The sequence below is a fragment of the Bombus pyrosoma genome, linkage group LG3 (assembly GCF_014825855.1).
Source record: "Bombus pyrosoma isolate SC7728 linkage group LG3, ASM1482585v1, whole genome shotgun sequence".
In the NCBI taxonomy this organism is placed as follows: domain Eukaryota; kingdom Metazoa; phylum Arthropoda; class Insecta; order Hymenoptera; family Apidae; genus Bombus; species Bombus pyrosoma.
The window spans coordinates 16,443,074-16,468,039 of record NC_057772.1 but is presented as its reverse complement, the minus strand read 5'-3'; the positions used below and the strand labels follow the sequence as shown (position 1 = coordinate 16,468,039).

General features: G+C 36.2%; 2 protein-coding genes, 1 long non-coding RNA gene and 1 pseudogene across 9 annotated transcripts; 1 reads left to right on the top strand and 3 right to left on the bottom strand.

The window, feature by feature from the left end:
- Positions 1–4,033: 4,033 nt before the first annotated feature.
- On the bottom strand, positions 4,034–5,757 carry LOC122566154 (annotated as a pseudogene).
- A 2,018-nt stretch (positions 5,758–7,775) lies between these two features.
- Positions 7,776–9,641, bottom strand: LOC122578039 (probable small nuclear ribonucleoprotein Sm D1). The gene is made up of 4 exons (XM_043749902.1): positions 9,479–9,641; positions 9,194–9,270; positions 8,913–9,110; positions 7,776–7,971 (listed from the first exon to the last, which is right to left on the bottom strand). Exons 1-4 carry the CDS (start codon positions 9,490–9,492, stop codon positions 7,889–7,891), a joined length of 372 nt encoding a protein of 123 aa, XP_043605837.1. The 5' UTR covers positions 9,493–9,641; the 3' UTR covers positions 7,776–7,888.
- A 1,432-nt stretch (positions 9,642–11,073) lies between these two features.
- On the bottom strand, positions 11,074–12,789 carry LOC122578038 (probable malonyl-CoA-acyl carrier protein transacylase, mitochondrial). The gene is made up of 2 exons (XM_043749901.1): positions 11,686–12,789; positions 11,074–11,593 (listed from the first exon to the last, which is right to left on the bottom strand). The coding sequence occupies exons 1-2, from the start codon at positions 12,486–12,488 to the stop codon at positions 11,152–11,154; spliced, it is 1,245 nt and encodes a 414-aa protein (XP_043605836.1). The 5' UTR covers positions 12,489–12,789; the 3' UTR covers positions 11,074–11,151.
- A 248-nt stretch (positions 12,790–13,037) lies between these two features.
- On the top strand, positions 13,038–24,966 carry LOC122578040. Of its 7 annotated transcripts, XR_006316208.1 has the most exons (6): positions 13,038–13,424; positions 14,658–16,506; positions 17,537–17,605; positions 17,736–21,908; positions 22,007–22,067; positions 22,255–24,966. It is a non-coding gene; the product is annotated as an uncharacterized LOC122578040 (long non-coding RNA). The 7 variants fall into 7 exon arrangements; XR_006316206.1 differs by lacking the exon at positions 22,007–22,067 and having other exon boundaries at positions 22,068–24,966; XR_006316207.1 differs by having other exon boundaries at positions 22,007–24,966.

Sequence of the window (24,966 nt, the reverse complement as noted above, 5' to 3'; positions counted from 1 at the left end):
TAATCAAACCAATCTGGACATACGGAGTCCCACTATGGGGGATGGCAGCAATGAGTCACATAAATAAAATAGAAACAGAGCAAGCAAAAATCCTAAGGACAATAGTTAACGCTCCATGGTACGTCAGAAATGAAGATATACGAAAAGACTTAAAGACTCCAACAGTTAAAGAGGAAATCGCCAGATATGCAAAAAAGTACAAAGAAAGGCTTGCAACACACCCAAATCAGCTGGTTGCTGAAACGAATAATACAATAACAGAAAGAAGACTGAAGAAGCACCCTGCAGACCTCATAATAGAACAATAAACAACCTGGAAGATGGAGCCCCGCTGGGGGTAACCATCCACATGCTATATTTCATCAAAACCCAAACTATAATATTTTACCAAATGTCCTAATGAACAAATTGTAAAATGATCTATTAAAAAAAAAAAAAAAAAAAAAAAAAAAAAAAAAAAAAAAAAAAAAAAAAAAAAAAAAAAAAAAAAAAAAAAAAAAAATTATCTATGAAAGTTTACAAGAATTCGTAGGCGCATCACACTTTATAATATTATAATTTATAAGCGTTATTTGTATAACGTTATATAGTAAATCAGTATAGATTTCGCTCTCGGTACATACGGTACACGCTATTGCGTGAACTTAACATGATTGTGAGGCCTCAACGAATATATCTAGTTAAATCGAGATACCCTGTATAAATCGAGAATGAAATTTAAACTGATTTATTGTATAACAATGCATAAAATACACCGCTTATACAGGGTGTTCAGTTGCAGGTGTAAAAGAATTAAAATTTAAGAGGTGATTCTTCGAGAATCACACAATTAAAATGAGATGAAAATCAAGAATAAAAAATTTGCGTTTTCAGCTTTGTTCTTTAGTTATTGGCAATTAAGAATTAGCTAAAATATCCCTATGGGCGAGCAAACCTCCTTACACGAACGAAAGTAGATGCACCCTAAGCAGCGGGATGCACAGTGACTCTCAAATTACCTCGTAAAAATCGTAGAAAAAATAGTGTGGCAATCGGAGATGTAACCCATCCTGCACGACGTTTCGTAAGAAAAATCACAGATTAAACATTAATCCCGCCTATTCATTAAAATTCATAACAGCATATCGAAAACCGTCTCATGAAATTTACAAATTACTGATTATTGCAAATGAAGAAACCAGAGGAAACTACAAAAAAGATTGTCTAGACTTATATTCGAAGTATTTAAAATTATATTCGATAATGAAGGTATTACAGCCGAATGTGCAGCCGAATGAAAAATTATATTTATCGCGCTGAATAGCTTTTAATCATTAATCACCAATGTAATTATAATTATATTTGGTACGATATTTCCGCGACCCGCAATGTATACTATATTCGTGGTAAATTGGCTTGTATAATCAATTTGCCATAAGCAAATGCCTTGACGGTACGTTTTCAAACTTCCGATTAAATGTATATGTAAGTGGTTTATAGCCTGTTTTAATGATGGCTTCTTGTCCCTTTACTGGATGTTTAAAAAAGTGTATGCTTTTGTTGATCGCAATTAATTCTCTATCGTAAGTACTGTAGCCTTTCTCGCTAGCTCAGAACTTTTTTGAAAAAAATCCGAGTGGTTCCTTCCCATTTCACTATTCCAAAGTAATCCCTATGGCGTTGCTGGTGTCACGTAAAATAAAAAAGAAATTTAAGAAAAAGGAAAAAAAAGAAACTTTATTTTTTCTTGTTTGCAATACACTTCCGAGCTCCAGGCGTGACTGTTCAAGACTGACTTGGATGATTTTTAGGAGGAGTATTTAAATTCTTTTATGCGTGGAAGTGGGAAAAGGCTTCGATCATATATCTCTGGGAACGGATAGAGTGTCCGGATATTATCCCAATGGTCACTCACGCTAAGACGCTTGGAATTTCGCTATCTTATCGCTTTGTTTAGTCGGATTTCGTCTGTGACATTCCGTCTGTGACATTGGACGTGTCACGACCGGCACACGTCAAATCCGATGGACTGATGATGGAGATAAAGATGTGGCGGCACTCAGCGACAATGTATATCGCCGAAGTGTCTAATGAGCTATCAATATCCCAACGGTCCTTCCGCCGAATGTTCGAGAACAAGGCGTGCGTGACAACAGTCGCGGACGCGTAACAAACGCGTGGATAATAGGGATATTGAGGGATGACAAGAGAAAAATAATCGAATCCGATCGGAAGTCGATTTGTAAGAGTCAGTCTTGAAAAGTCACGCCTAGAGCTCGGAAGTAAATTGTAAACCAAGTATTAGGAAAAAATAAAGTTTCTTTTATTTATTTTTCATCTTAAATTTATTTCTTTATTTTTTTGTTATTTTAAGTGACACACGCATCGCTCCGATTTACACCGACAATATCTTACTTTTCTTCAAGACAATCGGGGCCAAGCTTCTTTTTATACTATTTGTCCTGTTATATGTACGTCATAATAAAGCGAATATAAAAAATACTGTTCAAATCCGTTAGGAAGTAACTTTTCGACAAGTTCATCATGTTTAAAGCTTCTAAACTATATTCAAAAGTGGTTTGTTTTTATAACAAAAATAGGTTACTTTGATTTTTTAAACGGCAACATATACTATATTCTTTTTCTCATGACATTGTAGGAGAAATTAAGACCTGATATCCTGTTACCTGATTATTACCTGATATCTTTATTTATATATTATTACATATTATTATTCATATTATTTAGCGTCTGTTATATATTAATCATCAATTAATAATATTGAAAATTTGCAAGAATTTACTACCATTTGCCCCTTCTAGTCGCGGTCCGTTGGGACGACGATGAAGCGGCTCTAGGCCGCCTGACCGCCATCCCCCTCCATCGCGTTATCCTACAAGGGTGAGAGTTTCTCTTTCTCTCCCTTTCTGCTCGCTCCTTTGCGAGCATAACTCGCTCGCGGAAGAGGCGGAGAACCTCATACTCCTGTGGGCCCGCTCAGCATCGCTTCTATGATCGCCGAGGGGGTCAATCTCTCGCCTATGACGTGTCGTAGAGTGTAACGGGACAGCTCCCACGTCGGACAAAACTCCAGCGTGTGCTGCGCCGTGTCCCTGCTCTCCCCGCAGTGGTGACAGATGTCCGCCGTCTCCCGTCCGATTTTGATCAGGTACTCGCCGAACACGCTGTGTCCTGTGAGCACCTGGGTCATGCACCTGTATGTGAGCGGGAGGCCGCGGTGGCTTCTCCATGTCTCCCAATTTGGGAGGACCGCCTCCGTGCCTCGATGTTCGCCTCCCTCGTTGATCAGCTGTGATCGCCACTAGTCCCACGCGTTCTCCTCGGCGGTTCCTAGGTCGTTTTGGGCTGGTCGAGTCCTCTCCCGGGTCCCATACTCTCCTTTTGAGCGCCAACGCCCGAAGCTCCCACGGGGGGACGCGGCCAGAATGGTCGCCGACGCGTGGGGCACCGTTCGGTACCTCCTGACGATTCTGATAGCGGTTACCCTGTGCAACTTCCTGAGGAGCAGGATGCTGCGACGACTCGCCATCAGATCGTCCGCCCATACCGGGGCCCCGTACATTACTCGGGACCGAACGACGCCCTCGTATAATCGGCGTACCGCAACTCCCGCACCACCGATGTTCGGCAGCAGGCCGCACAAGGCATTGGGAGCCGCCGACACCTTCGGGATCAAGAAGTCGAAGTGCGACTCGAACGTCTACTGACTATCGATGACGAGACCCAGGTATCTCATCCGCGATCCCACCCCGACGGTTTCGCCTGCCATGTTTATGCTCAGATCGGGCGGAGGAGTACCTCGCCTGTTCTTGTCGTAGAACTAGATGGCCTCAGACTTCGCAGGGGAGACCCTCAGGCCCAGTCCGCGCACAACACGGATCGCGCAGGCCGTTGCGATTTCGCCGATGCGCAATGTCTCGTGCCACCCGCGACCTCCGACCAAGATCAGAGTGTCGTTCGGGTGGCACACCATGGCCGCGCCCATAGGCAGCGGACGCTCGGTCCCAACACCGAACCCTGCGGAACGCCGCGCTCAACGGGCCGCCTTTCCTCGCCCTCCCTGCTGGCGTAACATGCCCACCTGCCGTCGAGGTAGGTGCGGATCAGCCGAACGAGGTAAGTATTGTCATCTTTGGTAACGGATGCTTTCCTTAGCGTGAATTTATCGCCATACAGTACCCGGGCACCCCTAGGGCCATAGGGGTTGGGGTTACGCCCAACCAAGGCACAAGGTATCCAGTACCATGCTAGCTGGATTAGTTAGGCCTGGCAGGGGCTGTCACTCGTCTCAGGTCAAACGGGGTGTTTTCTAAGCCCTACCGTCTCCCGGGACGCTTCCGGAGCAGGTGGGACGATGCTCACCCGCCGAAGGCCATTCGGGGTAACCAATACCCCTTAAATCGGCCCACTTGCCAGCATCTTGGCCATCAACCACTGCCACCACGAGTCCAAACCCATAATTGGCCGAGCTGAGGAGTCGCCACTCCCTCTGGGCTTACACTCGACCTCCGTGGTACCATCCTTAGTCATTGGTGGGACTATCATGTGAATGTACAGCCACGTCACTGCCGGCCGGCGACCTGCTAACCGTGCTCGGCAGACCTAGAGAGACTCACGTAAGCGGGGGCTCAAGGTGCAAAGTACCCGGGAACTTATCCGGACGGTCTCAACCTCGGCATCAGGATCGTGGGTGCGCTACTACCCAAGGCCACGTAGAGAGAGTGTAACCGTACTTAAACGCCTTACACTCCCGGCAGCCTTTCCTGCGGTGTACATAGAGGACTCACGTAAGCGGGACGCTTGCCCCAACGGTCCTCCCTGGCTGCAGGAACGTGGGTTTGCCAGCCCTCATAGACTCACATATGCAAGTCCTCCCTGCGGGAAGCCGAACGAGGTAGCTGGGAACCTCGAAGTGCTGCCACTATCCTGTCCCACGGCATGGAGTTTAACACGTTGACGATGTCCAGAGAGACCGCCAGCGCCACGCCGTCCCGGGAAACCATATCCTCCGTGAGTGCCCGCACGCGTCTGATCGCGTCAATCGTCGAGCGTCTCTTCCGGAAGCCGTACTGGATTTCGGTGCCAACCCGGTACCCGCCCCGACATATGTCGCTCCAGACGGGTGGCAACCACTCTCTCAAGGAGCTTGTCGACCTCGTCCAGCAGGCATATCGGCCGGTATGCCCGGGGGTAGACTCCCCCTCTCAGACATCTTGTGTAGAGGCGCCGAAGTTTGGGAGCCATGACCCCCATCACTTTCCCCAGGATCCGGCACGGGATTCCGTCCGGGCCCGGCGCCACATCGTGGGAGGCCATTCTTCTGGTCGCCTCCCACAGCTCTTCCTCCGTGACTTCCCAATCATCTTGTCCATTCCACCGTCCGCGTTGTTTCCCGCGACTGTTCTGCCGCACTGTCCTCTTACGGGGGGGGGGGGGGGAAGCATCTCCCTCGTTACCAGAGGACCCAACGCGCGAAGTTTTGTATGGCCTTCCCCATGGATCGGACTCGACTGCTTCGACCAGTTCCGACCAGGCACGGTCCTTCGCGATCTTGATCTCCTTTTGTAGCGAGCGCCGTAACACGCGGTACGCTCGGTAGCGCAGGGAGACTTCTTCCTCGTCGCGTCGTTGCCAGCGGCGGGCCCGAACACATCTCGCCCTCAGCTCCGTGATGTCGGGAGTCCACCAATACACGGCTCTGCTCCGCTCGGTGCCCAGCGTGGTTCGCGGCATGGACATGTCACATATTGTCGTCATGACTCGGAGGGGGTTCTCGGCCTCCTCCTCCACACTTGTTTCCGTCGGCGTCGTCGAGGCCTCCCGGTTCCAGGCAGCCACTATTGCGGTTGCTCGAAGTAGATCGTGTTGTTTTTAATCTAGTCTTTGAATAACGTCAAGAAGTGAAACCGAGCATTTATTAATCGTCAACGATTCATATAGTCAATCTTCCAACAATTGTACTAATTTAGTACGATATTCCAAGAATGCGACCGACTATTCATATAAGCAAGGTGATTTTAATTTAACATGACTAAGAAAATATATCCAATTCTTTTTTTAAACTTGCGTAGTTGCAACGACGGCTTTATAAAAATGTTCATTAAAATTTAATCTTTTGTAAGTACTTAATGCTGTTTTGTCCTTTGTTTTCTTGAATTACTGACATTATTTTCTTTATAAAGTATAATATTACTATAATATCTTTGTAAAGGATAATAAAGTATATACTTTATACATATGCAAAATTTACAAAATTATTTTACACGGCTGTAACAGGTAATTCTACACCTCTAGTCCGATAGAGATTTACAAAAAAAAATGTAGCCGCAAAAAATTAACCTTAATCCTGAAGTTTAAGGTCAAATTTTTTTTGTTGCATCATGAGCAGTTTATTCATCGTGAGGATCAAAAGTCTCAAAGAAACCATGGATTGCAACTTAATCATTATATTAAGCATAGTTATGCTTAATTATAAGCAAATCTATTGAAACAGAAATTCTATTTGTAATTCTGTCAGTAACATACATTCATTGTAAATCTGCAAAAAATTAGTGACAAAAGTATTAAATAATGTGCTACTGTTGTTATTAGGTATATCTTTGTTATCTCTTAGAAGACATAAAGAACTATTGAAGACATGGCTTGTAATTAAGTATAAGTATTATTTATTATTAGTAACAGCACAAATGTACATTAATATAATATGAAACTTTGAGAAATTTCCTCTCCACAAAAATAGTGGTAGAATAAACGATAGGTATAAATTTGAATACAAAAATATGTATAGATATTAACAATAAGAATGCAACAAGACGATTTTTGGTAATTATGTAGAAGTTTGATTTGCTCGCCAATTTCGATGTCCTTGAAATATGTTGTCGCAGTTATTATTCTGAGTAACTTCTTCTTCTTCTTATTATTATTATTCTTCCTATACATATAAATGTACAACCGTTACTCGGTGTATATAGCTTCCAAAACATATTCGCAAAAAATTATAAGTTTAGGTTACGATTCTAGAATTCATTTCATTCTAGAATAAGCGGCTACATTTTTATATAGCCCAATCTAAACTTACTTTTACTCTATAAATAACAAAAAACATCAATGAATTATAAATTGGGCCAGATTGCTCTCTGGCCGTCATTCGATGGCTAGTAACGCTGGCGTGAAATAATTTTTGATGAATAGATTGATATATGAAATGTTGCACTTTATTCTGATATTCAGTTGATCAAAAATGTAACAAATATACCTACTATCATTGATAAATTTAATTGTTTACAGAACAAAAATTTATAAAATAAATAGTTTAATAATACATATATATATATATATATATATTTAGTATTAAATATAAATTGCTTTATAACCTGAAATACTACAGCCGAGCGGCGATTACTTGTATAAGAAAAAGTTGTTCAGAATGATAACTTTGGCAACATATTTCAAGAGCATTGAAGAGGAAACCATATTTCTAAATAATTACCAGAATTCTTACTATAAGAAAGTGCGAAATGAAATGTATGCAATTTTGCTTCCTCTCAGATGAAGCCGCTCAGTAAGATCTGAGCGCAAAAAATATCAGAAATACTAAATATAGAACCCACTATCATTAATCTGTAAGATTTCCTATGTAGTAAACACAATCGCTACGAACTCTTGTGCACATTTTGCACTCTTCCTACAGTTATATTTCTAGATATGTTTAATAAGTAAATGGTAAACATTTCTACCAATAAAAGTATAATATAACAATTAAAAATTCTGATAAATCCCAAAAACATTACAATTTATTTTCGTATTATATAATACATTGCGTCAGTATTTTTTAAGGTGCAAAAGATTGAATTAATTATTTCAATGAAACATATAATAATGTACATAACTATCGTCTACCCCGTCCTCGTCCTCGTCCACCTCGACCTCCTCTCGTACCACGTCCACCACGCCCTCGACCACGTACTGCTCCTAAAAGTAATATAAACATAGAAACAAAAAATATATATATAAAATAGAATGTCTATTGTCATTGATGATATAAAAATATGTTTAGATATTTTGATTAATTCGACATGCTACACTGTTTTATCCCCATTGAATTTGAATGTTTGTGGTTAAATTATCGTATCTTGATTAATTATAAAAGCTACTTTAGTTAGAAATATACAAATATAAAAGAAATTTAGTAGTGTGTGTAATATTGCACACTTAAGCAAAGTGAGAGTAAAACAATTGTTTTAAAAAATTAAAATAATTGTTACATGAAAAGTATAAAACTTTATTAAGGGACAATGTGTAAATACATATATGAGAGAGAGAGAGAGAGAGAGAGAGAGAAAGAGAGAGAGAGAGAGAGAAAGAGAGAGAAAGAGAGAGAGAGAAATCAATATATTATGAATGTAATAAGTAATACAATTGACTAGTTTTTAAAGTCTATCGACGTTATTTACAAATTTCATTTGAATAACATTTTTTAGAAAGAATGTTTGATTAGTTAATTATACATATAATCACATCAAATTCTTATGTAAATAAACAAACAAGGGTAATATCTTTCTAAGTAACTCAATTTATTCTCGTAATGTATCCAAGTGAAAGAAAAATATGTATTAACCCATTGTTGACCAATCACAAGTAAGCTCATATTTATGTTAGTCATGTTATTTGTTTCTTAATAAAATAGACAGTCAACAATACATTAACAATATCTGTTGAGACTTTTAGTCAGATGGGCCTTTCTGTTTAGAATTAGTACTACATTTAAAATAGCATACAAGCTCATTAATAAATTTCTATATTCTTTTACAAAAAGTATTTGCAATATTTATATTATTTGTAATATAAAAAGCATGTATATAATTTTTCATACTTGTAAATTAGTAATAGTAACTAATATTATATTTACAAACCTCGTGCAGCCTCCTTCTTTTTTGCTTTTGCTTTTGGTGTGTCGTCTATGAGCAAAGTCTCAAGTGGTAATGAATCTGGTAATATATAATACCTTATATTATTGCCTCGTAAACTTAATGTATCTAATTGTACAGGATCCCTATTCTTTATTGTCATTTTTACAGTCTTTAAATGCGTATTCATTGCCACATCTACTCCTATAAGTGAATATTCAACAAATATTATTAAATTTTAATGTCAATATAAACATGGAGATTTCTTATAGGTTATGATGACATACCGGTAATAGTACCATGTACTTGAGTACCATTCTTCAATTCTATTGTTACAGTCTCATGACTGAGTTTCATTAAAAATCTGAAATAGTTATAACAATTATATTATAAACACAATTTAGAAGATTCAAAAATATCAAATGTCATAAAACATAGTAATAATCTTTACAAATCCAATTAATTATTCACATATATAGTTTTAATCTTAATATTTCTACTTGATCTTAAACTTTTTGTCTGATAAATATTTTATTACTTCTTACTGAATTATTACAAATTAATATACGTACCTTACTAGTTTCATGATGATGTTTGATGTTATGTTTATCTTGCAATAAAAGATTACAACCTCAATTTCATACCGTATTTTCTTACCTATACCATACAGAATACTGTATTTCTTGTGTTCCAAAAACTCTTCATATCTGTTCAATCTACTCGAAGTTCCAACCACGGTCTAGCTATGCCCCTAACTGTCCCCTACTCACACTCATAACCATAGAGTATGTGCAAAAACTTATAAAAACTTATGTCATAGTCATTTATATATTTCGTATAAAATTATTAGTAACAAAATAATTAAAAAATTTTGATACACAACAATAATAAATACAATTTATAAATATAATTTATGAAATAAAACTAAAATGCGCAGAGAAATATTTCATTTGATGTTCTTAAATATTATTGTATATGTAAAAGCAATATATTGATATCTTTTTACATTAGTAATATCAATTGACAAAACTCAAATAGAAGAGATCATTTTTTAATAATTTAGTGAAATAATGAATTTCAAATTACAATGTTCAACGAATTTTAATCTTTTTCCAACTTTGAAACCTTCAAAAGGGACTCCTTGCATACGATTCCTGTGGATTTTTGCAAGCTGAATGTGAATCTGCAAGTCGTTTTTTCCCAGTACCCACAGATTCCGAAATAGTTAATTTTGAAAAAGATTACAAACTTTCAACTTTGAAGATGTTTTGTGCTTTCACAATAGCGGATATTAAGTTGCCGTTGGATGAAAAAGTTCTGTGGGTTCTTTCGAATAGAATATGAATTCTTATTATGTTATAAACATTTACATATGTTTACATAATCGATGATCAAAATGAAAAGAACTCCTAAAACACAATACCTTTTGCTTACATTTTCTAATTTATTTTGAAAACTAGAGGCACGAGAGAAAATATAATGATAGCAGTTCAAAATAAATTAACTTATATCACATATATATATATATATATATATATATCAAACTTATTTATGATGTGTTTCACAAATATTATGTAATTATAATACTATGCACATAATATTTATATTCAATGCTTAGTGTTAATTCGTACCTTTCTAATTAATTAATTATTTAATATACAAGCATTTTTTTGTTTTAATTTACATAAAATTAGTTGATCAATAACAAAAGTAAATAGCAATAATCCAAATTATAATAATGACCGTCCATATTTTATATATATACCAAATTCATAATGAAACGTAAGTGTATATGTAGTCGTCAGTTATAATCTAATCACTAAAAACATAAGAACAGATTTACAGAACATAACTACAGCATAAAACCAGGTACATTTCCAACATTACAGAATCACAAAACAAACACAGTAAACCAAGATAAACAAATATTACTTCAAAATATAACTCATCTAGACACAGTATTGTCGCTAATGATTTTGCAGTTGACACGATGTAAATCGTAGAAGAAAAATACATAGAATATAATGCAAATAAATAGATATAATGCAGTTATGTAGAACAAAAATGTATCTCTTTATACTGTGTTGTTGTATGATTATATATGTATAAATATAATATTAAAATTTGTTATTCTTCCAAATTTATTTATATTTCTTCTAATGTTATGTACATATCGGTAAATGAAAAAGTAAAGCAAAAGTTTAAGAAAAATTGTATATAATAATACAGTAATTTTATATGTATTTTAAATTACAATACATGACCTGCTTGCTTTTGAATTGACTAAATTTAAGATAGTTTTCATTCTTCCATTTGATCCTACATCATATGTTTGTGGAAATGGTATTCCGTCGGGTCTGTTATATATATGTTGTAAACATTGTTCCCATCTAACTGGTGACACAATTTGTTTTAATATGTATTTTTTTACATATTGTAAATTAGTGTATGGTACAGCTTTATAATTGGAATATACTGTACATCTAGGTTCATTTATTTCTATCGAATTTAATATTTTAGAGACTGCCTTTAAAGCAGGTTCCATCAATGGTGTGTGAAATGCTCCTGATACAGGTAATCTGGATGTGTTAGTTAAACCAAATTGTGCTTTATGTTTTTCGACATATTCCAATGCTTCTATATTTCCAGCTATTATTTTTCTTTCTGTACATAGAAAAATAGCAGTTCTAAAAATAATTGATTATATAATTAACATCATATATGAATTATATAACATCTTTTTTTATTATTTATAAAATATTAAATATTAAGATATTACCTGCATGTTGGATTTTCAATACCCATATCCCTTATCCAATTTTCTGCTTCAATGCAAGCTTTGGAAACTTGTGCCTTTGATGTATTAAATACAGATAACATTCCTTGAGGCACCATATCTGACGCATATTGCATAGCTTTTCCTCTAGTCCATGCTAGTCGAATTCCATCTTCAAAAGTTATAATGCCAGAAAGAATTAAAGCAGTTATCTCTCCTACGCTATATCCCGCTGTAGCAACACAAGTTTCAAATACTTTAGGAGTTTCTGCTCGGATTTTTTCTAATGCAACCAACGATGATATTACTGTAGCAGCTTGATTAAATTCAGTTCGATTTAATTCCTTTTGTGGGCCATTCAAACAAAGTTTTAGTAAATTGTAATTAATTATTTCATTGGTTATTTCAAAAAGTTCCTTAGCAGCAGGATAATCCATATACTTTTTAATCATCCCAACTTTAATAATACCTTGGCCAGGAAATAACAAAACAGAAGTATTTTCTGGATTAATACTTGGTTTTGTTTCTTCTTTATAATTGAGCGGAATATCTTTAGGATATGGGGTTGTCATCCAATTTTTATCCATGACACCATCAAATGTTGTAGCTTTTTCAAGCAGATGCAATACTTCTCGTGTCTTATACGAACATTGTGAAGAGTCTTCATGGAATTGATCTGTATTCGATGCTTCACAATTATTACTTCCATCTTTCATGGAATCATTTGAAATTTGACTGACCCGAACTAACCGGCAACATTTTGGAACACAAGGAAGTATTTTCTTAAACAATATTTGTTGAAACATTCTAATTATTTTAAAAATTAATATCTATTAAATATTTACAAAATTGTGTAAACTTCAAAAACGAAAATTTTTATTCAAAACTAATATTATCAGAATATATCACGATAATCTATGAAATTAGGAATACATGAAACGTAGTTATTTATTTTTAGTTGCAATTATCTTCTAGGTTAAAAACATTATATTACATCAATATAGAAGTTAAATAACCTATATGTCTTCTACTTTAAAAATATTATGTCATATTTAGAAAGTGTTTCCCAAGATTATTTCATTATATAAATATGATATTAATATAAAATTTTGATACATTATTTTTATTTATATATATACAGATTGCTATGTACACATGTGCATCCTAAATAGATCTTGACATCCGTTAGCAAAAACCGTTTGAATACTGAATTGTGAAAAATCAACATGGAAAACAAAAAGTTCCCATTCCGCGTATGCGTAACATGTTTGCGTCTGCGACAGAGCAGAAAAGGAGACATGCTACTCATCTCCGTTTGTCTCGTAAGAACGAGAATCTTGTTGTCTTCTATACTGATTTTCCACTTAATTTGCAGCAATTTTGCAGCAAGTATCGAGACTAAATTTTCGAACGATTTTCCCTAGGCTTCGGTATATGAGTGTCGAGATCTGTCTCATATGTTCGTAGTCCAGTTTTATACTAGAGAGAAAATGAGGATCTCACGTCCATTCTTCTAGTTGTTCCACGATACGCGCTGTACTATGTGACCAAATATTAAAGGTATTCCACGCTAGCATGTACAAGAACCTATAAAGTTAGGGATTTGCCCTGTTTGGCTCCATCACAGACAAGAATGTATACAGCATAAACCTCGCATCTTACGAGTCTTCGTGTCCCATGTTCTGAAACACCGATCGTGTAAAAAATCAGAGTGTTTCTTACACCCTCAGCGATTTATAGCGGTGAGTGTAGGAATTATATTCAATCCAATTAATAAAGTTAGTAAAGTCACAGATAAGTGTGATAAAGTTAATAAGAGTAAAATCTGTGGTAAAATTAACCCTCTAGTTGTACGTTACATGTGGTTACGCGCTTACATTAGAAACGACATATGTATACGTATGTATTACATTGCGTTTTATAATATTTAATGATTTGACGACAGAAGTTAAATTTTCATATGACATAAGTTCAATTATACACCAACTAAAAATTTATTTATCAACTTATATTTTCTACTACAAAATAACGAAAATGTTATCAATTTGTGAGACTTTTTTAATACTTTATTTAAAAACGATCTCACTAAAACGACTTTTATCTATTTATATTATCATAACAATTATTTATGTAGTATAATCTATACAAAATTGATGGTTTTATGAAGATATAATGAAAAGAAAAGATGCAAGTATATATATATATATATATATACACCGTATAGCCAGCGTATGATTGTATCATACTTCACGAATTTAAATAAACAGCTATGGAAGTCCCATTTACAACTGCAGATGTAATGACATTTATAACATATATATGTAATGACAGTATATAACATAAAGGATTTGACTCTCTGTATGTTTGCATCTCCGAATGAGAATCTTACTTATTCTCTATCTGTATTAAAGTTAGTAAAGAGTTAAGAAATGGAATCATAATGAAATTATATGAATTTCTGATGTATATCATGCAATAATTACGATCAGTTGATGTAATTTCTAATTGAACGAAAAGTAATTCATGACATGCAAGCGTTGCCGGACGGATTGGAAAAGTTAACCCGAACTCAATACATTGATGATATTCATTTGTAATTGAGTTATAAAGACAGATTATTACAGACTTTCTTACAGTCTTGCATATGCACTTCTGCACGGGACTTTCATCCAAAGGATAAGCGGAATACCCAAGCTCGCCCAACGCTTTCTTATACATACAGTGACTCATGAAAGTATTCGATCGCGCTTTAAAGAATAACATTTTTAAAACAATTTGCATATTTTCGAAAAATTAGGAGATTTAATTTATTAGATAATATGTCAAGAAAATTTTGAAAGAATTGCAATTGTTCGGAAGAAAATAATAAAAATCACTTTTTACAACCTTTTTATTTGGGTCTGTAATGATAATTCAAATAATACGTTTTGAAGAGTCTGTCTGTTATATACATACTGAAAATTTAATCGAAATAGGTTAACGCTGCTATAAGCTGCAAACGGTTAAAAAACGATGAAAATCGCAGTTTTCTACGATTTTCTGTAAGAAAATGTGAAGTTCGGACGCTTGGAACGGTCGCCTGGTCTTCGTCACCCTCGGCTATGGAAAGAGAAAGTGTCAACACTTGAGGGTGTCACAAATTAAGTCCTCCCCCGTATAGTAAGTATGTGGGCCAGCGGGCTCGACGTTTTGCAACTGCGACGCCTGGTTTTTTGAGTATTCGTTGTACAATCGTTAACGTGGACGAATCGTCAACGTCGAAGTAAAACCACACAAGCTCGGCATTTCCGAATTTACAAAAGTGCTATAAATGCTATAGCAGGAGTGCTATAAACGCGACTGGCTTGAATTCGTTTTTAATATTTTCTTAAATTTCGGCCTACACCTGTAATAAATCTACATGTTCGTCCATCTTTCGATGCCTGTTGGTTGTTTTTGCATCAATCGACTTCGATAAAATTTTCTGCATGTATATAGGTGACATAACTCTTCAAAATGTGTTGTTGCAGCACAACAGTACGATCGTAAAGCCTTCGAATCCTTAGAAGTAGTTTAAGGAAACGACAGCTATTTGTGATCAAGGACAACCCAGTGACGCGGAACTTTTTGGCATTAGCATATTTTTTTTTATTCCTTGATTTCTGCGTGCTGTATTCCTTTATTCCCTGTGAACCGTTGGTCCGACACTCGAACGTCGCATGCGGTCACCTCAGAGCCTGTGGCTAGCCCGATGTGACCATTATGTAGGAGCTGGAGTTTCTCCTTCTTTGAAGTATGCACTCACCAATTGCTTCTTCTTTCCATTCCCTCCATCTCGAGAAAATGGCAAATCAGGAGATTGGAGTATCCAAACCCAGCAATTTGTCTGACTCCAAACATCGTTCCTATCGTCAGTCTGTAGCAGAACTTCACCAAGTAAGCAGACGTTTCTTGTATCAAGTATACGCATTTCCATAGCTTTTTCCGGACTGTCCTTAAATTTTAAAGGAACTCGATTGCATTAAGTTGCACTTCGAGACAGTCGAATAAAAGTTCGCGTGAAATATCTCTGGCACTGCAACGTGTGTTGTTTAAATAGTTCAAACGGACTCCAGCACTACAGTATTACGAGGATTAAATTAATTTCTATTTTTTTAATTTTTAAAAATTACCGGACGAAATAGAAAAAGAGCCTCGATATTTGTAAGAATCTGGATAATTTCATTGTAATTCGCAAATAACTCTGGCAACTGAATGCAATTTTAAATAAAAAAAAAATTACGTTGTGATTGCACTTTAGATAAGTATAACTCAAGAGATCAGTTATTAAAGAAAAAGATATTAAGTTACACGTGGGAATAGAATTGAGTGCGCTTATTTGTCTTGCACGCAGGTACATGAAACGAAGCGATCGTCTTCTTCTTATTGTGATGGCAAATTTAAAATCCTTCGACAGCTACCAAACCGCTCTCTGTTCTTGCCTATTTGTACTTCTAGCAACAGCTGATAGATGGCGAACGACATTTGACTATAGTAGTAAGCGTACATGTTACAGTGTTGCCATTCACATAGCGCGGGTTCCGAGTTAAGTGGATAACCCTGTATATCATTTCTAGCGTAATCGCGTAACTACGTGTAACGTACAAACCGAAGGGTATTTTTACCACAGACTTTTATTCCTATTAACTTCACCACATCTGTATGTGTACTACATCATTTGTGACTTTACCAACTTTATTAGTTGGATTGAGCATAATTCCTGGACTCGGCGTCGCTTTATAGCTACACTATATCGCAGAGGGCGTAGGAAATACTCTATTTTCCTTCATGATCGATATTTCAGATGTAAGATCTATTCTGTATATTAGTTTGTGGTATTACAAACAATAGTTGTGAAAAGTATCTGGAAATTATCATCTGTCGATAACATTAATTACAATATGTATAAGCATACGTCTTTAGATGAGATATACAGATGTCGCTGTTGGTCTCTGAAAGGGTTCAAATATATCTCTAGAATATGTATTGGTAATATGTATCCATATCTAAATCGCATAATTCACTGAGAAATAGAAAAGAACCAAAGAAATAAAGGAGGAGCAATAAGAATCCATCACTGTTACGTAGAAAATATTAACGAAAGTGATGAGTAATATAGTCGAGTCAAGACCGCCATGGTAGCAGGGATTCGGCAGAGGAAATTGACGCGAGTTGCGCAGGTGCATTGAACTTCTCCGGTTAAGCATAGAATAAGGCGATTTCCATGGGACGCGCGCGCGCGCGCTCCAATCTTGGTGGTGGTTCGGAAAATTGCGCGAATCATGAACGAGTTAATCGTGTTAGCCGTAATTTCAGCGCGCTTATCGTCCGTCGGTTAGGTATTGCTCGTGTAAATACAAGTTTAATCGAGATCATCGTCGAGTAATCAATTTAATCGAGATGTGCCTCGATCACGGAGATGGAAAAATCAATAATACGCGAAGACGGACGCGCGAGCGCACATCGAAGGTATAGACGCAGTTGTGTAGCGCGACCGCTTTTAAATAATCGGAAACACTGATAAGCATGTTTTCGAAGACAATTTCAGCTAATCGCACGCGTTCAATGAATATCATTTAATTTATCGAGTTCACAATTATTCATTGTATTGTGTTATAAGTAACACGGTAAATATTGGTACTACACCAGGTTGCAGTTGCAAGGATAACTGCAAAATAGAGGATACTAATTTTCAATTGATTGCTGGAGCGATTGAGATAATTTCTGTATTTAAATAGCATAGTCTTGTTAGACGAATAAATTTGTGATACTCTAATAATCGATTAATTGATTTTAATTGATTTATTAATTTTAATAATTGACTCATTGATTTTAGAATATTAACAAACAGATATAATCTTCCGGTGTCAATATTTATGAAAGATGTGCTTCAAGGCGCTGCTATGTAAGTATAAATACAGGCTGTATGAATTTATCGTTGTAAATGTTAAAGGCAGAGATAAAAAGTTATAGTTATTCCCATAGTAACTTAACGTTAATTGCAAGTACATAAAATTGTTATACTTATTCCACAGCTGAATTACAACTTTTCGGAAACGATGATGAACCGTGCAGTACAATCAAATTCTATTTAGAAAAAAGTGATAAAGATCTCCGTACGGTTAATCCCCCACAACTATAGAAAGCGCATAGTATGCGATGTACAATAATAACTGATCTATCGATTGATCTGTACTCGTGAGAAACCGCATGGTTTCTCATGCCTGGAGTCGTTGAGCAGTTGGCCATGGTGAATGTAAACAGAAGTGAACTTGGCAGTGTCGATAATATTCCCCAGTGAGGGTCGTCGAGGTTGAAACGACGGAGAAAGTGCAGTCGCGGTCGAGAAGAACGAAAAGAGAGCAGAATGAGGACGGACCGCGAGAGAAAATGGAAGGAGAATGGTAAAATCTGGCGGGAAAAAAGAAACTGAAGACGAAGGGAGAAAATGATGTCTGAACTGACGTGTAACACGGAAGAGAGAGAGAGGGAGAGAGAGGGAGAGGGAGAGGGAGAGGGAGAGAGAGAGAGAGAGAGAGAGAGAGAGAGAAAGGATGTGGGAGAAAAAAGGAAAATCTCCGAGACAGCTATCATGAACACTTAAAGAGTTCTGGCAGATTTATGAGCACGGGGCACCTCTCTCCATCCCTACGCTCACGAGTCAGCCTGCCTGCTCGTCGGATAAATCCTGTCGGTCACTCATTCTCGCTGCTCTCTTTATCCATTTTTCTAGACAGCAGCGAATCCTCTTGCGTGACCGTGCTCGCCATTTTCATTGGGAAGATGGCGAATGCGGCGAGGAACCGCGAAGAAACGAGCTTGATCATTTAAAAGGAATTCTATCAGCGTTCAACCATACTTATTAATAATATTTCTTACAAGGGCCATTTGCCTCGCTGTTGATAAGCTTATTGAAGTTTGATTTATAATTAAGAGCGTTGTGACTGTTTCGCGGCCAACGATCGTTCGACATGCGATAATTTCATGACCACCAGTTTAGTCAATTAAATTAACCGTCGCTTCGATAGTCATCGGCCACCATTTAAAGTAGTCCGCTTTGCGTGAATAATCATATTTGCAGCGATTAGAATAGTTGAATCTACCAGATACGATCGATGACGATTAAACATAGATAAAATTGATAAAAACTTCCAATCCGTAGAATATTTTTTGCCAATGGGGCTGAATTTGTTATGTTTCGATGTTATCTCTGAGGTTGGTGTAAATTTGGCCAGCGTGACAGCGTATGAGGAGTATTGGTTTGGTAAGATGGTTTTGTAGAATTATTGTGAAGTTATCGAAGTGCTTTGGATAGAATGTTCGATTCAATATTTAACGATCCTGGTATGATCTTCGAATTTTTTTTATCCTCGACCTCACTCTTTTCTTTTAACGAGCAAAAAGATTTTTATTGTTTTTAGTGCCAAAAACTGTGGCATATACCGAGAGGGATAGATCATGCGTACCAAGAACTATTCTTTCGTACTTTCCATAAACCCTAAACTGAAGAAATTTGTTAATAGAGAAAACAGTATTATTAGAATAATGAAAAGAATAATCATCGTGGTGTTCGCATGGCCACCCATAAGCGTCCACGTCATTTTTTCACGGCTTTTCGTTTCGCTATGCGGGATGATGATTTAACGAGGCATAGACTGCGAGAAAGTGACTTGAGGAGGCAGCTGAGAGATAAGGTATAGCGAAACAAGTGCGATAAGCCGAAACGAGATAGCGTCGTCGCAGCCAGTCGACGATATCTCAAAGTCAATGTCCTATGAAGGACTGCTGCTACGTTCCGATCCGACAAACCACCGTATATATACTACATACTCTTCTCTGATTACAGGCATTACGGCCACGTGTGTCGCTGCCCGTCGCTGCCAGTCGCTGCATTCTCCTTCCTCCTTCCTCCTTCCACCCGTTCCGACGCATGTTTCTCCGTCTCTGACTCGTGGAGATATCGATGCCGAAAACACGATTTCTTATTCGCGCTGATCTGTCTCTATTTTCGTATACTTGCCGAATCTCTTGCCCCAACGCGCTTGTTTAGGACCATGGAATCTGCTTTTTTGTTACCTTGGCCTGTTAAACGGGATTGATTTGCGGATTATTGGTTGATTCATGTTTCTTAGACAAATATGCAGATGTCGTCATAAAATACTTTTATTCCGCAAACGTGGCTTCCGACAAATTTTATGCGGTGCTAACATTAATACGAAACTCGCTATGATAAAACATAAAACGTCGTATCTAGAATCACGATAAGAACAACGAAACCTGACGCTGACCTTAAACTTCAGGCAGCGCGGCGAACGGAACTTGGAAAGAGGATCATTTGATTCAAGTGATTATTTCATTCTTTGTATTTTCATTGATTCGTTAGATAATATGTCAAGCCAGTCGTACAAGTCGTACAAGTCGTACATCTGCAGAATACAGAATAAAATTATACGAAAATTCACGTTTCACAACAAGAATATGTAATATTTATCAACTATTTCCACAGACACTGTTGTCTTCGCAAAATAATCACTATCATGTAAAGGATCAATCTATTATCTTTATCTCAGATATTTGATCTATAGATATACGTATAAAAGATATACATATTCGTTCTAATTACAAACTTTCAAGTATTCAAGCGATGCACGATAAGTCTCCGATATTTCGTTTCTTTCTACTTGCAGACTTTCACGTATGGTATAATTGACACAAACAGCGTTGAAAATATAAATTTCAAACGTTATTCGTGGCTTCTTGCTTTTCCATATAATAACTAATAACGTAGTTACTAGAAAATAAAATACGCACATGAGTGGTGCATTGTACAAAAGTGCGTAGTATTATTCGACAGTGATATAGTCCATACACTTTTTCATTTAATTTATGAATCGTGTAACAAGCTTTAGATATGGAAAACCACATGCTAATATTGCTATATACTTTGTAGCTACTGCTAGACAAATGAATAACTATATAATATATATAATTTTATCGGTACTTTTTTAAAAACTATCTCTACACTCTGACTGACATTTGAATAAAACGTCACACGCAATCAACTGTATTTCAAACTCTTTGCCTGAAAAGGACAAATTGTTGCTCAAACCATTTATCAGAAAGAATTGGTTAAAAGACAATTAGTTCTCTCAAGAATTATTTACAAAATTTGAACATCCAACAACATACATCAATAGTAATTTGTAATCATTAAGATTATAAACGAACTGACTACCAGTTTTCATAATTGTCAGTTACACTTAAACGTGAAAACAAAAATAATTAAATTTAAAAGAAAGTAACAAGAAAGTAATCGTGAACGAACTAGCTATGAATGCTAAATGCTGAAAAATACTAAACAAAATTATAAAATCAACTATGATTCCTGACAACTGTCAGCTAAACATGAAAACAAAAACCATTGCGCGTTTGAAACTAACGAATATTTATTCCTTGTATAAACAAACTAGTGATCAACCTGACGTTCTTTATTGTAAGCTTTTTTGTTGCAAAAATTTTCAAGCGAATTATTATTCAATTCTGATATTAAAAGGAGAGTCACATCAATACCAACGGTTACATTTACGTTACATCAAATAAAGTTTAATAAAAGTAATAGAATTGGGACATAATACGAACCAGGGGACTAAATATCAGACTGCCTGCGACGGGTGATTGTCAACGAATTCACAATTTTAGCTAACCAAAAATGGCCACCTGTAATAATAATAAACAGAGAGATATAAAGATAGGGTACATGGGTTATATGTTAGCGCGTAAGTGAAAGCGACATAGGGGCTCCTTCTGTCCCTGTCTAATCAGCCATGCACACTGACGCCGCTCGTTGATCGGCGTTACAATTCCATATTTACTGTACGGATGTGCATGCGTTATTAGACAAGGACAGAAGGGGCCTCTATTCGTTAACGTTCGCTTTCGATTCTTGTATCGTTTTTTCAGCTCGCTCACGCACTCTATCGTTAGATCTCCATAATTGCTAAACGTAAGAGGTGCATTAACTTCGCTTGATTATTTTTTACTTAACTCGCGTAATTTCTTTTTTAATAGCATAGATATCGGTCTTCTTTTTCTTTTTTTGGAAATAATTTCACGGGGACAGGGGACTGAAATGTAAAAGTGGTGACAAAGATTGTAAATGTTCTTCGTCGATAGAATGAAGTCGATTAATGTAAAAATAAATGTGAATGGTAAATATGACTATTGTATAATATATCTTTTTAGTTTTTTATCTGAATTCAATAGTTTTTAATACGTAGAATCCAAAAATGCAATCGTTCGGTTTTAGGAATCTAGCGGTTCAAGGGTTATGCGTGTGTAAAACTGAGCATTTTTATCGTATTTTACAGGTTAGTACGACGCCATATTGCTTCTATTCGTAATTCGATTGATCCGACAGATGAGCATTGAACTACTAACTTCGCCGAATGTTCATTTATACAAGCGTAACCGGCAACCTTTAGCCAAAACTAATTCAGTACTTATGATTCAAAATCCCGTCGTAAAATGGCCGACATCCACGTGCATTTGTTACAGCCAGTGACTCTACTCATTGGACGAATCATGGATAAAAACCAACATGGTGTCAAGGTTGAAGCTGTCAACGCTGAAATCGCTTAACTTTACGTACTTGTAACTTTTCAACTGCGGGATTCCTAAAGTTAAAACATACATTTTTCGATTCTACGCATAGAAAACCATTAAATTGCAATTAGGAAAGGTCACAATTTTGTGTCCGTTAAACCGAAGTTCAGCCTATACGTAAAAAGGAAAAATTAGCGAATACTTTCAAATTTATGCACTGAACATGAGAATGGTAGATTAAATTTTATAGTTGTAATATGCCAGGAAATTGAGAATTTCATGTAAAAGTGGTAATTTTTTGATATAAATAAATTAAATTGATAATTCTTCATAATTTGTCCATGAAGTTACAGTTATTATCTGTCTCTGGTATATATAGATATAATACGATTTAATGTTTTCAAAGTGTTAAAAAGTGAGAGATTTGAAGAGAGAGAGAGAGAGAGAGAGAGAGAGAGAGAGAGCGAGAAAGAAATGCCCACTTCTGTAGAATCCCCATACACGTATGTGTATAAAACAATAATAACCAATAATTTATATGATTGTTTTATTAACGTTTACACTTTTTTTAAACATTTTTTTTCTAGACTTTTTCTGATTAGACGGAGGAAGGAAGGAAGAGAGAGAGAGAGAGAGAGAGAGAGAGAGAGGCAGAGGGAGAGTACCATATTTTAATAAATTTCGAAGAACTTTTACGATTAATAGATTTGTTCTTGTAACTTGAGATAAATCTTTTTGTCTTACTAGTAACAGTTATATCATTATAAAGCGAAGAGTTTATTTTTCATTACACTGTATCTAATGAAATGTAATCTTTAAAAACAAGTTTTAGCTAAATACGTATATCTCGATGGACTAATTACACAATCATCAGTCGATGGCAATGTTCTTAGTAATTCGCAGCATTATAAAACAAACACAGCCGTTAAATATCAAGAATATACTTACAGAGATAAAACCGTTTTGGCCTAAAAATATGTCTCTATACGGATTAGGTAATGTCAACTCTTTTTCTTCGAATACTCAAAGTTCTATATGCGATAACGATGAAAACGCCAGTGTAAATTTACATGTTTGCGAGTTTTATAAAATTTATGAATCAAGTTCAGTCACCTCACGATCACGAATTTTTTTCAACTCACGATCAATCCCACAAGTACTTGAAATAAGTTTTACGAAAATGTTGTTTTATAAGATTTGTCTGATACATATGGTATTTAATAGGTAATTCCAAGAAATTACATTCATCTTTTCAGTTTAATAAGTCTAGGTAATCGTAAAACTTGGTGTAACTAAGTTTCTTATTGAAAAGGTTTTTCCTTAAGTTTATAATTATATGTCGTATCATTTTATAGTATGTTTTTCACAAATCTATTATATATTATTAGCATAACTACTAAATAATAATTACAACACGTTTTAACGATAAAATTAGTTAACAAATGTAATCAGCGATAATTTTTACAAATTACTATAGCGATCTTCTTAGGAATAAAACAGACTAATTTACGTACACATGATTGCTATCGCACATTGCTAGCAATCAGATATTGGATATGTATTAATTAGAAATCAATCTGGCGATCAATAAAGAAATTCTTATCATCAAACTACAACTACAACCTACAACTTCCGTCTACGATATTGCTCGATAGGAAAAACAGCCACTTGAAGTACAACATTGCGTCATGCGATCTGTGAATCTCTCTCGACGGAAGAACTTCGGAAAAGGTTTTCAAGAATTTAGGCTAGGACGATCGAAAGTTTGAACAGATAATTTACCATTCTATAATTTCCCTGCTCGATGAGCATGCATGGTGTCGATGATATTTGGTCGATCGAATAAACAGCGAGGCCGTTGACTCTTCATCGGCCATGCTTTTCTCCGATCTAATCTTCAATCTCCGATCGAAACAGCACAATCTATCCACCCAACATAGGAAACTTACGGGCCAGCTACAATCTACAATGTCACGAGCAAAGGTCTATCGAGCGAGTCCCAACCGTCGATAACGGCAACTAACAACAGGCTAATCTATCAAGGACGCTTGACAGTGAAAATTTGGCCTTGAAAAGGCAATACCGTTCACTGGAAACCTGACGGGTTTATTATATCCATAATGGAGTATCGTTAGCGGAATACGTGTACTATTTACGTCCATTCTTGTGGTAATAGACGCTAAGACTCTAAACGCTGTTTGTGAATATTTAAAAATATTAGAAATAGAATCACTGAATTTCAATTACTGTCTATTTAAAAGGTAATCTTTGTTCAAAAGGGAATCACAGAAGAATTAGCTATTGCGAAGCAATAAAGCATCGATCAAGAGGTTTAAAGGTATGAAAATCATTTTTCGAGAGTTTCCTTTCTTTTGTTTTAATTCGCATTTAGTTTAGAGCTGCTTTGATGGATTTTCAATGGAATTTGATAAACGTAACAAAGATACAAACGAAGGTATGTATTTATGGATTTTGTTTGAACTACAAAGAAGATTGAAGTTTCTATAATATCGTATCAAGTGATATTATCGATGGCCAAAATTATTGGACTGTAATCAAGTAAAAGTTGATTACGTTGATTCCTAAGCTAAAATTATAAGATAAGATTTAGGGGAATCATTAGATTATTTGGGATGATTATTAGTTGACGTATTATATCGAACA

Excerpts from the sequence above, each read along its gene's own strand:
- LOC122578038 (XM_043749901.1), bottom strand. The coding sequence starts at position 12,488 with ATGTTTCAACAAATATTGTTTAAGAAAATACTTCCTTGTGTTCCAAAA. Across the intron at positions 11,594-11,685 it reads ATTGAAAATCCAACATGCAG|AACTGCTATTTTTCTATGTA; the intron begins GTAATATCTTAA and ends AATTATTTTTAG.
- LOC122578039 (XM_043749902.1), bottom strand. Across the intron at positions 9,111-9,193 it reads AGTACATGGTACTATTACCG|GAGTAGATGTGGCAATGAAT; the intron begins GTATGTCATCAT and ends ATTCACTTATAG. Across the intron at positions 7,972-8,912 it reads AAAGAAGGAGGCTGCACGAG|GAGCAGTACGTGGTCGAGGG; the intron begins GTTTGTAAATAT and ends TATTACTTTTAG.